Consider the following 15,118-nt stretch of genomic DNA (forward strand, 5'->3'; position numbering starts at 1 on the left):
CTTCCCACGAGGCGACCGTCTCCAGCTCCCAATCGTTGACCCTGAGGTAAGCATCGGAGAACCTTTGCATCCAGACAGATATTCCTTCCAGGCTGCTCGGAGCCTCTCCTCCATCGACGAGTGGCGACAGAATGAGTATTGATGAGAGTAGTCTTCGGAGGTATAAGTTTATTCGGGACAATAAATTTCAAACTCGAAAACATCGTCAGAGTCGAGAGTAGGTGAGAAGATTTGCAGCGTCTCACGCCCGGAGCGGTGGTCGCGCGTTGCAAATAGAAACCGCTCGGAATCGAAGTTGCGCTTGTGTTCGTTGCAAGGGAGTAACGAGCCTCCACGGAGATATCACGAAGTGTATAAAGCTTTGTACAGTTATGACCAAAGTTCGGTGAAGCTATCCGACCGTCTACCCGGATCGACGTCAGCATTTCCAGATCGTGGGCTCAAGGTTTCACATGTTGCGATTGGCACTCGAGAATAACATGTTTCACGCCGACAACCCATTGCGATACCTGAAGACATACGGAAAGACTGAGATCGGAAACAAGTGTCGGATGCTGAGGGAGAATCCACCAGAGACATATTTCTCACGTTCTCGAATACGCGAAAGACTGACCTCACAAGAATAATTGACAATCAGGGCCACTTGTATGCGATTCGCGTCTTCGTAGTCGCAGGCACGCAGTCCTAGGAGAAAAAAACGTTACTTCGTGGCTTTTTCGTGAGGTTTTTGAGAGCGTCTTCAGCTTGGTACGGGAGGCGTCGAATGCCGGCCAGACAACCCGCTGAACCTCGAGATCTCTTCCCGCATGTGGTCCCAGGGTCGAAGATGGGAATCCACTTTAATGCGATACTCACTGGTGACTAGGAGGTACAGTAGTTTTTTCGTGGGTTCAGAGAGTTTGCCCTCATTCCATTGAGATCTCATGATGTCCAAACGTTTCCTTATATCCTCAAACTTCCGTTCGCTGACTTTCTCCTGGACTCGGCTCAACATATCTGACAGGTCAAAGGCATAGTGTGTTATGAATCGAGAATTCCATCCTCCCCTGACTTCCGACTGCTCTCAATCAGAGCTTTGATGCACTGGAGCGATTGGCTCTTGACTACGATTGACAGGACAGTGGAGCCGACCGATACTCACGAGAGAGATCTGAATTCACTTTTTCGAACATTTCTGTCGAGTTCAGATCGGGAAGATCGCTCGTGTCAACCTTCCCCGATGAACTAGGAGGACTCCCGCAGGGAGGCGAGCAACTGGCGGGATGGAAATCCGGGGGTGTGAATACTGAAATCAGACGACTGGAGTCACGACGGGACCTGCACTAAGACTATTCCCAATTCTGCCGAGGAGATAAGCTTCGACCGCTCCTCACCATGGATATCGCCCGTCGAGACAGGTGGTGAACTTGGGATTGAGATGGGATTGGACGAAGCAGGCGAAGTCGGAATCCCCGGCGTGTAAGCCACTCTCTTGTTCAATCGAGTTCTCGCACGGGGTTCGCTGGCTGCGTACGCGGATTGAGGAGGATCGTTCCATGCCCTCTCGTGATTTCCTGGATGCGGGAGGGATGAAAAAATCAATCGTTCGAATCAGGAAGCCATTCATTCAACTAGCGGAAAGTTTGACTGAAATCATGGAGCAGAAGAGCTGGCGTCGGCTTCCGAGCCCATACTACTCTATCAAATCATCATAATCATCATTATATGTCCAGGTATGACAACCGTGAGTCATCGCCACCTTGAAGCTGTTCTAGCCCTAGCCGCTGTCGCAGCAAACGTCCACAGTCCGCCCGCACAGAACCGATACGCATGCAACTTTTGCTTCTATCCGCAGACATTAGTATTCGAACCATTCTCGCATTGAGAATCCGACGAATAGCTCCCGCCTGTCTGATATAGGAGCCGGCTGTGGCCACGGACGGATGCGATGAAAAATCACAAAATATCGCATTCAAGCCTGAGCTGTCGGTCGAGAAGCAATCGGGACCGGAAGCGAGTGTTCCATTCAGTAGCTTGAAAAAAAACGGGGACCGTGCGTTCTCTCTCGTGACAGACTGATCTCACAGACGACGAAAAACAGTCAACCAATCGGTTCATCTCCCCGGTATACGTACGACTCGGCAACGATTGTGCCTGGAAGCTAGTCTGAACTCGTCGATGGAATTGACGCACTCAGGAACTTGAACACGCTCCGTAAGACTCACCACACTACGGCGGAGGATGAGCTCGAAACCGAATCAACTCACCTTCCCGCATGATCGACATTGGAGCGTAGAGCCCAGAATTGCCTCCAAATGGATCTGACAACGACGCGTCGTGTTGCCTCTGCGACTTTTCTGAATTCTGGTCCTGTACAGTTCGACACCCTGCCGGACAAGTTCTCCGGCAGTTTGATGATATTTTTTCTGTTGCAGCGCTGTGTGGCTTCCCCGGTGGTATGGTGAATGCTGGAAGAGCGCGGGGAAAATGTTTTCGTCGGCGCTTACCCTCGCACATCCCTAGCCGAGGCAGTTCGCCCAAAGAGCAGACGAAGTCCGTGCTCGTGAGACAGTGCAGCGCTCTGATCGGTACGACGGAGCCGACTCTTCGGAGAAACGCGGCTGAGGGCTTTCAGATATTACGGCGGAGGAATGAAAGTCGAGTCCCACGAAAAACCTCACCCAGGAGCCGATGTTAGTCACACGTCGTCCCGTTCCCTACAAGTTGATGGCAGCAACGACCACCTGCGCCGAACTGCCTCACCTCGCCGTGGGACGGATAGTTCTTTCCAGCTGACTCCCTAGGGCTGTGCCTAGACGATCGGCAACATCATCGCCACCATCACTGGCAGCGAGGAGACTCAGCAGCCCAGCTGTGGAACGTCGTCCGTTTTTACGGCGGCTCTCCATAGAGAAGAACGTCTTCCACCGAGTCGTGTCTGTTCCGTCCGTCTGAGTTGATCTGAAGTGTTGGAGCCATGTAACGATGTTCTTCGATTCGGATTTTGTTTCGACTAGCTAGGGATGTACTTCGGTGGTGGCTGTTCTTCCGAACACCAGTGAAAAGGTCTTTTCTGTTCACCGACTAGACGTACAAGTTTCTCTACAGAAGGCATCGCGATGAGGAAATTCCTGCCAATGGTTCTGCTTCTTCTTCTGGCGGCTGTGCGCTGCCAGGAAGCTGGGCCTGATCCTGAGGAACTTTTCAATGACACTGCCTGTGAGTACAACGATCGGCTTTCGAAGCGTGATTTTCCGTGCTCTCGCATGTACCCGGTGTGGACAGCCTTGAATCGATAACATGTGATGATTCGGAGGGGATTTTTTTTCCGAACTTAAGGTTCTCCATTGTTCGAGTAGGGAGGATTCCGTTTTGGTTTGCGGTCAGCCGCGAACGTGAATACGAGGCTTTTAGAGAATAAAAACTATTTTCACGAACGAGACCGAGCATTTAGTTGGGTCCCTTTCGCCGTCGAGCTTTCATGAGACGCGGATGACAGCTTCGGCGAAATTTATGAAGACCATCGCCAGACTAGTCTGATCCGCTGTCTCGGCTCCGTGTATCGGCTTCGGAACCGGAGGTGGCAGAGCTACGTGTACTAACCGGTGTCCGCGTTTCGTGAGCGCCTTTCTTCAGTGCGGCTCTCCCGGGCTTGCTCACGGAGCGGAGAACTCACGAAAGAATGGACTAGCGAAAGAAATCGAGAAAAGCATCTGCCCCAAAGTTCGAAGAAACTAGAGAGGCGTCGTGATCGGTCTTTGATGTCGAGTCACTTCTTTGAGAACTTCTGCGAGGGCTCGAGTCTAGCTCAGGGCGAAAATGGATTTGGGAGGGCGGGCGTGTATCTTCCCCCCGGTGTTTGCCGATGAATTCCAAAGCAAAGCTTTTACGCCAAGAATCGTCACGAGATGTTTCAATGTTAGTGTTCGACGGAAACGGAAACATTTTTCTGCAGCGGCGGCGTTCGAAGCGACGGTGGCTGGCGCCGCCGCCGCTGTTTCTGCGGCTTTGACTTCTCATTACTCGATCTCGTCTCGAAGATTCTGCTGAATGGATTACTCCGAGCGGCTAAGCCGCTCCTCTGAATCCATCGGAGCTTGACACACCTACACGGTCTTCGTTTATGAAGGCTCTCAAGTGAAACATACCTGATCCGAAGATGGCGTATCGGCAGACCGTCGGATCGTCGGGTTGCTCTTTCAGGAGAAAGTAATCTGTCCATTCCGCACGTGATATGGACAGGTGCGAGTTGTTTTTGTCTGGATCCATGCTCGTGGAGAAGGAAGAATAAATATTTGTGGATCGCGCATTCACACTCCCGAGTCGCTGAGCGAATTCGGATGATGCTCGGAACGCTCATCGGAAGTTCTCCGCTCTTCGGCCTTTCTCTACTCGGACGGAAATATACCTATTGATGCATATCGGCTTGGAGTCTCAAGGCAAGGAGGACCAAATCTGAATGAGACGTGGGTCAGAAGAAGGACCGGTTAGAGTCGAAAAATGGGAATTACTGATTGAGAAGCTAGGAACTCCCGGCGAGGATAGATATTCCGAATACTTAGCCGATAAGCTTCCAGCCTGCGAAAAAGCAAACGACTTCTGTTTGAGTGTCCCAGAGCATCGTCTATCTTTATGGCTCCGATGGCGGTAGATGCGAGCTTCGAGCGTTGCTGTTTCTACATGAAACCACACTCGAGGCAGGCAACGCATGCGATAGGAAGTGGCAAAAGAATTCGAAACGGTCGCTATGAGAGCGAACTCATACAACTCATAAACCTGTGTGATCGCATGAGTGAAAATGATCGAGAACGAGCGCCAAAGAGTTTAACGTCGTTTGTTTAGAACGAACATCAAGTGGAACTCGGAGCGCGGATTCCAAGGGATCCGGCTCTCGATCAATTTGATCCAATTCGAAACGAGTCCATCCCAGCCGACTGAGATTCCATTCATCACTACGGTAATTACGTCGGTGCCGAGTTCAAACACAGAGACCCGCGGGGCTTCAATTGGTTCAATTACCGTCTCATCAGGTGCAATAATCATGGTGATTAGAGGCGTAGAGTCAACACCGATGCTCACACGACAAAACGGGATGTCTGGTTCCTGCTCGACGATTTGTCGAAAGCGCTCGTGAATTAATCCAAAAATGAATGCAAATGCATACTGGCCTATTTCGAACCTCGGCACCGAAGCGTGATGTATGCTGCCGGTTCTGCATCTGTCACAAGCCCGACTTACAAGTCAACAAGATCGACTTGAGAGTCGACTACAAAATTAAGGATGGCGCTTACGGAGGTGGATGCCTCACATTCCTCCTCTACATAGAAAATTCTTATCTCACTGTCCCGGATACCTATGTTTTCCCTGCCGTAGGACGCTAGATGTTCGATGCCCGGGAACCGGCTCTGAGTCATCGCGGTGAGCGCATTATTCTCCAACCGAAGCTACGATGAACTACCTCATTCCTCATGACCGAAACTATGATATTGAATTATCTGCGGTCGCACCGCTCCGGACCACTTTCGTGTCTTAATTCCAAGTCCGCCCCCGGTGCTTCGGGCGCGCTCAAGGATTACCTCTGCAGAGTGTCGGACCGCTTTCTGCACGAGGAAGTGTCAGCGTGATTGTTCGGATATCGGTCCTCGGAGTCGACGTCACCTCCGCGGCACGGCAATGTTCTTGGGAACTGCCCGACGATATTCATAGATTTCTATTCTTGGTCGGTTTCATGCAGAAAAAACGCCTCTTGATTACTCTACCCTCGTCGAATCGTCTCATTCAGCTCGACCGAGCTAAATGAGCGGCTGCGTGCGCCCGCGTACAACGCTCGTATGTACGATTTCGCCGTTCTGCATCACATGTCAAAGCTGAGAAATCTTTGTGCGCCGCGAGCACCTCATCGGGTCGGTGTCCGGACCAAATGGTCGGTCGTCCGAGCTCGAGCGGCTTGCCGGCCACAGACCGGCAAGTTTCTCAATGCCGGCGAGTACAACCTTTTCACTGCGCCATGCGAGATCTCCTGAGCAAATCTGCAGAGTTTCCGCTTAGAGAAGTGTCTACATTCCGTTGTATCAGATTCTCCGTGACTGTTCGATCATCTCGGGTGCAGTGTTCATGAAAAACCGCTTGAAATATGGGTCGAATCGCAGTCTTGTGTATTCTACGCCACCACCGACCAGCGGCATCGGCAGTCGACACCTAGTCGACAAACTGTCCTCGCAGAGAATGTTGTCTTCATGAGCGCCGCGGGCTTAGGAAGTGAGTCGCGCTCGAGCTTCTCCTTCAGACGAGCTTTTCCGTCATCGCTTCAATGACTGGTCGATCGGTGATGTAATGTTGTATCCGAAGATCGCGCCTAGAATAACATTCTTCACGTTGCTCCCGGAAAAGCTTCTGGAAGTGTTACTCGAACTGATCCCAGAGGGATTGATCGTTTCTGGTTGTCAGCCCAGTCGCCGATATAAGCATGATGATTCTATTTCGCGCGTGACCCTCGACCCATTGTCACACGAATAACTTTCCCTCTTCAAGAGTCGAATAGCTCGTTCGTTTTCTCCACAGAGGAATCCCTTCGTCGACCCCCTTTGGTTTGCTCTCACCTCCTCATCCGCACGCTGCTCGCCAAATATCGTTCCACGTACCTACATAATTCTGACTCGATCAGACACGTCTGGTCTGTCGTTCGTAACATACGCCCTTTGCCGTTTGAGTTTTGGGTCTCTGATCCCTTCGGAGTTGTCTCGGCGAGTTTCCCGAGTGCGCCTGACATTCTAGCTCACGCTACCGATATTGTCGCCACGGCCACTTCCCGACCGCATGGTTTCGGATTTAGTAGGACGTTCAGAAAGAAGGTTCCTCTTTCAGATGGATTCGCCAACAGCGTCGTTCTCCTGACCGACATTGGCTCTTTCATAGGCCATAACCCACCCCTGGGTCCGAAAAGTGCGTTCGACTCGAGTGATTATTTGGCGTGATTTAAATACGAGAGCTCAATATCAGATGTTTCCACGAGAACACGCGCAATCGAAATCTTCTGTACTTCAAATCCATCATCCACTCGCGAGAGATCGTTTATCGACTTTTCGTCCTTTGGTGGATTGCGCCAGGGTTCGAGTTTCTTCACAAACGCTCTCGTGGTGCTATATATCGTAGTCTAAGAAATTCAGCCAACAGGTGTTCCTGTCCGTCGGAAGGGAGTCCATTCGAATAAGTTGAAGCGAGCGACATCACTCGACGCTGTGACCTGTGACCTTATGCACGATGTTCTCCCATCTGAGTGAGAGAACAATGTCGGATTCCCCGCAGAAATCGCCGAGACTCTGGAGTAGCCTGCGCTCCGCGCGAATCCAATGTCAAGATTCCTATTGGGTATCATTGGTCCGTGGGACCGATTCTCTCAATCAGAACTGCACGCTCCCGTAATTTTTCTCCCCGCCATTGACCCGGACCCTCGAGACCATGGATTCAGCCTCGATTTCGGATTTATCGGAGGATGTCCTCCAATGAAGTCCTTTGTCCGTGGAATTAGCCTCGCAGTAGGCCCCCTTTCACGACTCTCGCGTCTTCCTCGTCAGTCGATGGCATCCTAATTTCCGATCCAAGTTTTGACTGACTGAAGTGATCAGAGATCTCGCATATCACACGCAACCCGTCGGGCCGACCGACTCTGATTGACCCCGGTGCCAATAAATTCCGGCAAAGCCATCATGTTCCCTGGAGACCGCTAACAACGTCCGTGACATTCACGCCGTGAACGACCAATTCCAGAATGGACGAGGGAAGCTGCCCAGGTTGAGTGTATCGATTGCCCCATGATGATGATGATCCGTAGCACTCATCAGAGAAGCTCAGGAACGAGCGTCTGGCTCTCTGGGACTCTCTGTCGGGAAGCTCGCTTGGAATGAACTCTTCGGCTTCGATTCTGCTCTCCTCGAGAATCGTAGAATTTTCAAGAGCCTCGCCTCCCTTCGAGTGCCGCTGATGCGCCAAAGGTAGCGGAAGGCTTGACCGCGATAGCAGGAAAGTCTTTGTGCTACGTCGAGACAATTGAGAGGGTAGCTCGAAACGCCAGTCTGCCGGCCAGCTAGCCAGCGGCTTTTCGACTTCATGAGATTATCTGACATAATGGGCTCGCTTGAAGTCTCGGCGAGTGTTCTCGCTGTCCTCCCAATGTATCGAGGGCGAGCGGAACACATCTCATTCTGAGCGAGGCTCTTAAATAGCGAGCATATCATTCCGCCTTCCCCTCGTTACGGTCTATGTTGTGGGCTTGTCAAGCGATACTTCACGCGCCCAGTCTCGTTTGATGGAAACACTGCTCTCTTTCATTAGGGGAATCCGACTTCCGGGTCTCAACAGAATTCCCCCCCTTGAATAAACGTGGAGCTCCTTCAAGGGAGAATTTTTCTAGGTAGGAATGATCGTACGTCGGAATCCAAATCGGTGTCTCCGCGTGTCCGGGGGGATCTCGGATGGAGCATGTCACCCGGGCAATCTGCTCGACGAATTTGCATGCAGAGATCGGAAGCTCCTGGATTCCGAAGGTTCGAAGAGTTTCCGGTCCGATCGGCCTGAAGGGAACTTGCCCTAGGATGCACGGTCTGTCGCCTCAGCGCCGTTGCGTCTGCCTGCGGAAATTCTTGTCGGAGTTTCATGCTCTGTCGTTGATAGGGAGACCCCTAATCCCGTTCTCTCACTCAGGCTGACAATCACTTTGCATCACGCTCGCTTGAGTTCTATGATTCCATCGAATGAACCGAGCCGAAGAGATATCGGTGCTATATTTCGACGGCCCCGATCGGAGTCTTCGCGCCACTCCTGGGTAGAGCGGGGATCGTTCCCAATACTCTAGTTTGACGATCTCCGCGAGACAAACGTGTATTGTGCCGTTGTGGTGCGAGCATCTGGCTTTACTTTGCCGTCTCCGAGATCCCTCTACGGCGGAGGGCTTCCCGGGAACGTTTCTGTTGCGGGGAAGGGAGTCTTGCGCGTATGCGATATTTTCCGGCACAACCTTCCCGTCTGAACGAATAGTTATCACTTCAGGAATTAAACCCAAGGCTTCGGAGGGAAGCGTACACACATACAGACGTATGGATCCGAGTTCTCATACTGCAATTGATTTCATTTTTCAGCTTGCGAGGTGACCTCATCTTGCGACGATGTCGAAGGCTTCGAAGCAATCAAGCAGCTCCATCGGCAGTTGGACGATGACAAATCAGGAACCGTCGAGTTATTCGAGACTGACGGTTTCATCAGGTAGGTCCGCCACTTTATCCATTGTCGACTTGAGCCGCACGATGACGACTGCCCGTATTGGAAATTGAAATGACCGAGAATCGAGATATGCTGGGAATCGATGAAGGACCCCATCATTTCAGGGGGGAACTGCAGAACCCGAATGGCAACGAGCGACAAATAAAAGCTTTCCACGGCTCGGATACAAGCATTTCAGTTCTGGAGATGTGGTTGAGTTGGAAAAAGAGTGAAGGTAAGCCGCTGAATAACTTCAAAGCTCAATGCCTCCTTCTCGAGATATCGGAGAAGCTCATCTCATTTGGAACCCAATTCTTCCTCAGTTCACAATTGGACCGTCGAGGAGACGGTCGCATGGCTCGTCGATTCCGTCGAGCTCCCTCAATACGTCAGATTATTTCACGAAAACCAAATAGACGGCGCAAAATTGCCTCGAATGGCGATCAACAGCAACCACTATCTCGGAAGCGTACTTGGAATCCGGGATCCGATCGCTAAACAGAGACTCGTCCTGAAAGCGATGGACGTTGTTCTTTTCGGACCGCAACGCAATCACAATTGGCTTAAGGACGTTGTTCTCGCGGTCGTTCTCATATTCGCCACGACGATCGTCTGGTGAGAAAAATTCGAAAATCCGGGAAGAAGGGATTTTGGAGTCTATTCGGCGAAACTCTGAGCGACTCGAGATGATTCAACGACAATTACTGAGATTGACCAGCCCCCGATCTGGACCTTCGCCTGGAGAGCCATGTTCAAGTTCTCCTGTCATCTTCCAGGTACCTCTACCGACAGAATCGACGGTCGCAGTTACAAGTACAAAAGATGATGAAAGAAATGGATTCTCTCCAGAAAGCAGAAGACGCACTCGTAGAAATGCAACAGCAATTAGATAAAGCTCGCAGCAAGCAAGAAAGCCTCCAAGAGGAAATCTCCAACAAGAGCAAGGAGGGCACCGGTCAGTCTTGCTCGAATGCGCTTGATTAAATCGAAGCTGTCGGAGAATATCCCAAAATCAATTACGAATGGAAAACAGGGAGAATAAGCCCCACATTTGCGTTCCCGCAGCCTACAGCGACCCCGACAACATGATCTACAAACTACAAGAAGAAGTTCGTTTCCTGACCGACGAGCTTGTCAAAGCCCAGAATCTCCCGCGAGGGACAGTCCCACCTCAGCTCCAGCATTGGCTGCAGCTCACGCATGAAATCGAGTTGAAGAACTACCTTGGCAAGAAGAACGCTGCGGAACATCAACTCCACAAAGCGAAAGACGAATGCGAGAAGCTGAGACGAAAGGGACAGAGCTTCATGGGACCGTTCAGGTTGACCCATGGAGGCAGCATCGATGAGATCGATACGACCATCCTCAAAGCTAGGTGAATATTTCTATTCATTCAAATCGACAAAACACTGACTGTGGTCTATCCCTATCAACGACGACGAAATGTGTCGAGTCGTATCGTCGTTTTCGTCACAGGGATTGTTGTCAATCAGTTAGCCAGACAGTCAGTCAGTCAGACACTGTGTCAGTCTATCTCGAGATGCACGGAACGCCTGTCAATCTTCTCTGACAGAAGACCGCACGTGACCTTCACATCGTCTGATGATCTTTGTTCACGAGGCACCATTTTTGAAGTGCTCTGAAGGAGTCGCTGATCCGTCTGGAGTCTGGAGCGCTAGGCACCGATATCCGAATTGAACCACTAAATGTTTTCATTTAAGGATTAAAGAACTAATTAATTTCCGATTCCAGACAAGCCCTGTCGGAGGTCACCCAAGATTTCACGGAACGATTGAATCGATGGCGACAGATAGAACGGCTATGCGGATTCAATATCGTATCCAATAGAGGTCTCGTTCATTTAGAGGCTCTTCTGCATGGTCATGCCGTGCCTCCACATGCTTATAACACGCCCACTGCCGGTAATGACCATTCCCTTCCATTTGCTCACTGACTCGATCCCTTCGGAATGTTTTCTTACGTGGCGTGTTGATTTACCCCAACAGGTAGCACAAAGAGCGTCATTTCTCGCTCTGGCAGTGAGGGAACCATGAGCGACGACGATAGCCCTGGGTCGTACAACAATAACATGAGTAGTGGTGAGTTTCTGCTTGTCGGATTCGCAGTTGACTGATTTTGGTCCGATGTTGTCATATCGCTCCACGCTCGATTGAATAATACGTCGTTCGAGATTTAGCGAGTGAATCTGTGGATGAATGGGAGTGTCCTTACTAATAATTCCTTCAATTCGTGTGAAACTTTGAACTTATCAAGTGAACCAACTTCTTCGCGGATCGACCGCCATTCTCTTGGCGCCTTCAATACAACATCAGTGCTGTCTCGAAGCTGATAGCAAGCCTCAGAGCGGTGCTGTCAGACCGCAAACATTGGAGCGGCGGCGAAGTAAAAGCTCGTTCCCGGAAGTGGACGGTACGCGGGTCATGTTGCTCGGGCCTGCGCATCTCCCGCTCAAAGCGGTCGGATGCAGTTCGTCTCGCGTTTGTTTTCCCGTAGAGCAAGGCATTTTCGTTCGATCGGATTTCTCCTCGTTCGACCCGTGCATGAATCGCATAATGTCCGGATTCCCGAAAGCTCGAATGCGACCGTCGTACATTCATTCATTCATTCCGTTCCTTTCACTTCCGATCTATGGTGCTCGGCTTTGTTTCCGTAGATTCATCGATCGTTCCCTGTGACTCCTCTCGTGACTCTGTTCCACCGAGTCATCGATCGATTGCATAGCCCTCTGATTCGTCGCCTGATTCATTGCAGTTGCATCGACCACGAGTGCGTCGATATCCTCGAAAAGCAACGCTGTCTCCCATCAGGGCCGGCGCGTCGGCATGCAGCCCCTTCAGCCGCTGCAGCCAGTGTACCCACACGAATACTTCAATCAGATAGAGAGTCAACAGGCGCTCCTCAATCATGTAACCTCACCTGGACCGCCACCGGGAGCGCATAGCTCCTTGAGGAGAGAGGAGCCAGACGGTGACCTCACACCGCAAGCCTGTCCGAATCCCGTGCATTTCCAGATGGGAGGGGATGGCATATCGTGAGTCTGAGAGCCGCGTAGATAATGTTTTCATCCAGAGGCGACGATAATCGCTGAATAAGAAGTCAGAGGTCAATGTCTAATGATTGATTGATTAATTGATCGATTGATTGATTGGCAGGCCCTCACGGTCCGAGGCGATTAGCTCATTCGCCTCGGGCAACTCGAAGTTGGCGCTCATGAAGGGAACGAGTTTCGATGGCTCGATAGACAGCCCTCTGGAAGAAGACACAAACGGGAACAGGATCAAAAATAAACGAAAAGGTTGGTTCCGCATGCACAAGTCGAGACGGAAGGATAACTACCGCTAATCCAGAGCGCCGTCTGCGGCTCCTCGGAGAACGAATCGTTTAGACTAGACCTCCAAGGCGACCGCAGGAAACCTAATCACGATCATTGACGCTTCCAGGAAGTAAACGACGTAAGTTGTGAGCGACTGAAGTGAACTAAATCCTAGCCTTTCAAACTCAAAAGTCTTGCTGTTGCTTCCTGCACTCCTTGTACCTCCGCAAAATCTCTTTCGAGAGAGAGGAGAAAAACATTACCCAATTTCGATTCCCCCCTGTTCTATTACCAGAGACTTCCTCCGTCGCCTCGGCTGTAGTTCACAAAGTGCACCGTTTTCTCTTACAGCATCTTGGAACCTTCTGGTTTTCTTCTCTCCTCTGACTCTATCTCTTTTTCAGGCAGTGCTTTCATGAATGCAATACGGAACTCCTTCACATCCGCGTCCACCCTCGTTGACTCCGAGGACAATTCATCGAGAGGTTCAACTCCAGCTCTTGAAGACAAGAGGAAGAAATCCGGAGTTTTTGGAGCCATCAAGAAAATCTCTCGCGGTACTAAGGAGAAAACCACGCCTGAGCGTGACAGCTGAAAAGCTCACTTGATGTAAATACCCCGTACTATGCACAAACAGTGTTCTTGTCACGGAATCGTCGATCATGTCGATTGACGTGGCGGCTGTGTTCAGCATCGAAAATTCGAAAAGAGGAAATCCTTTCGATGTGTAAAGTGTACCATAGAAACTCGGTTGAAGCCGTCGAGCTCCGCGAGTTGGCATCTCAACAAATCTCAAAACCATTCAGTCTCACCCGGGCTCATTATGACAACATTTCGATTGGTGAGGAGTGAGGAGCCCATATGACATTGATGCTATCAGCTATAATTTGAACAATATGCTCCAAGCCCCCCCCCCCCCACGCGGACGCGGGACCTCTAGACTGCTGTGATTATACATGCTCGTCAGGGAAGATGGCAAAGAAGCGCCTCCTCGCAGCGAACGGCTTCCGAATAGTGTTCATACTATACGTTTACATTATTTGAATCAATCGATGAAATTTCCTCAGGCTCTCTATTCCGGCGGACAAAACCCACGGATACTTCCTCTCCGGGGGATTTCTACACACAACGAAAATAGAGATGATACCCACATAGATCTGTTCCATTCAAGTCTCGGAAGACTTCACCGGAGCCTCCCATTCTGAACTTGAAATCTCGCCGACGGAGGGTATTCCGATTTCTGCCCCTGAATGTAGGATAGGTCAATCGAATGTGCAGCGGGTCAGCGAATGGTTGTGGCTCGCATTTTTTCCGTTCGATTCCCCCGAACATCTTAAAAAAATATGGATAAGAGCTGTCGCCAGTGACTCTTGCCCTCCGATCGAGTCCTAGATGGGAACTTGATTTCGTTCGACGCAGGATTGGCGAGCCTCCATCCGCGCATCTCGAAATCCTACGGTGAATAAATACGCTATATTTTATCTTGAAATTGGAGCATAATCTATTGAAGAGAATCGAGTCTTTAGGTTTGGTCTGCTTTCGAGACGCCGTGAACTAATCAAGGACTTTTTATTGACTCATCCATCAGATAATATCGGTACACTCGAATCAAAATTTCTGAAGTCATGGTATATCGTATCCTCGATAGGTTGCGCTGCTCTAAGCCCCCGAGAGAGTGTGATCGCGGCATCGACTCCGCTGACATCCAGCTCTCGGTCGACACCTCTCGCTCGCACATCACACTCTTTCAGGGAACGAATGTAGTCGGGCTTTTTCAAAGTCATTCCTATCGAAGTCAAAGATTGACAAGCTACGAAACGACGACGGCCGTCGTACGTCAGTCGAGTTTCCCTCTATGTACAGTGGCTCAAGGATCAATAATATGTTGTTGTGTGGCATCATACCTACCTAAGTTACACGATGTTCGAACCTAGTCTTACATGCTGCGTGCTCTTTTACTTCCAGAAGTCCGGGAAACGGACTAGCATCGATTTGAGACGTTTGATTCAGTCATTGAAGAACGACTGACTGCTTTTTTGATTCTAGTAGTTTGATCGTTCGAGTTTCCTCACACCTTCGTGAGAACAAGCAGAGCTTTTACAAACTATGGATTCTTGCTCAAATGGATCCGGAACGAGTTCATGGATTCCCGCTGCTCGAGGCGACCTCAAAATCAGTCAGCATTTCGCACACAAAAATTGAAGGGTACAGGCATGGGGTGACAGGCCGAACAATAATAACATACGCCTTCCGATTGGGCCTCAGCTGCCCCAAGTCCAGCACGCGGAGACACGGATGACACTCATAGTACACGGGGCGCCGGCCTAGGTTTTCGCTGAGATATTTCCACGAGACATCGAAGAACGCTCTGGGGCTATGATCCGATTGGACACTTCTGGTTTTCAATAAAAGGGGAAATCGCGTTGGTGGGACGCCGGGGACGATTGGGGGAACCGGCGAGTGAAGTACGGCATGGGTATCTCTCCTCGGATTCTCAAAGCCAATCTAGTAAACCAATCAGAGGTTCGGTAAGTCGTCTGCAGGAATACA

The 15,118-nt window shown here is 50.6% G+C and overlaps 2 protein-coding genes across 2 annotated transcripts; one reads left to right on the top strand and one right to left on the bottom strand.

The window, feature by feature from the left end:
* Positions 1-161: 161 nt before the first annotated feature.
* Positions 162-2,401, bottom strand: LOC100906579 (steroid receptor RNA activator 1). The gene is made up of 6 exons (XM_003739469.2): positions 2,247-2,401; positions 1,374-1,553; positions 1,142-1,285; positions 856-996; positions 614-684; positions 162-509 (listed from the first exon to the last, which is right to left on the bottom strand). Exons 1-6 carry the CDS (start codon positions 2,263-2,265, stop codon positions 441-443), a joined length of 624 nt encoding a protein of 207 aa, XP_003739517.1. The 5' UTR covers positions 2,266-2,401; the 3' UTR covers positions 162-440.
* Positions 2,402-3,138: 737 nt separating this feature from the next.
* Positions 3,139-13,674, top strand: Stim (stromal interaction molecule). Its single transcript, XM_029113297.1, has 13 exons — positions 3,139-3,198; positions 9,114-9,237; positions 9,360-9,469; positions 9,558-9,849; positions 10,011-10,189; positions 10,300-10,609; positions 10,987-11,156; positions 11,241-11,333; positions 11,509-11,664; positions 12,007-12,286; positions 12,408-12,550; positions 12,696-12,707; positions 12,973-13,674. The coding sequence occupies exons 3-13, from the start codon at positions 9,442-9,444 to the stop codon at positions 13,161-13,163; spliced, it is 1,854 nt and encodes a 617-aa protein (XP_028969130.1). The 5' UTR covers positions 3,139-3,198; positions 9,114-9,237; positions 9,360-9,441; the 3' UTR covers positions 13,164-13,674.
* The last annotated feature ends 1,444 nt before the right edge of the window (positions 13,675-15,118 follow it).

Source organism: Galendromus occidentalis, unplaced genomic scaffold, assembly GCF_000255335.2.
Source record: "Galendromus occidentalis unplaced genomic scaffold, Mocc_1.1 scf7180000076543, whole genome shotgun sequence".
Lineage (NCBI taxonomy): Eukaryota > Metazoa > Arthropoda > Arachnida > Mesostigmata > Phytoseiidae > Galendromus > Galendromus occidentalis.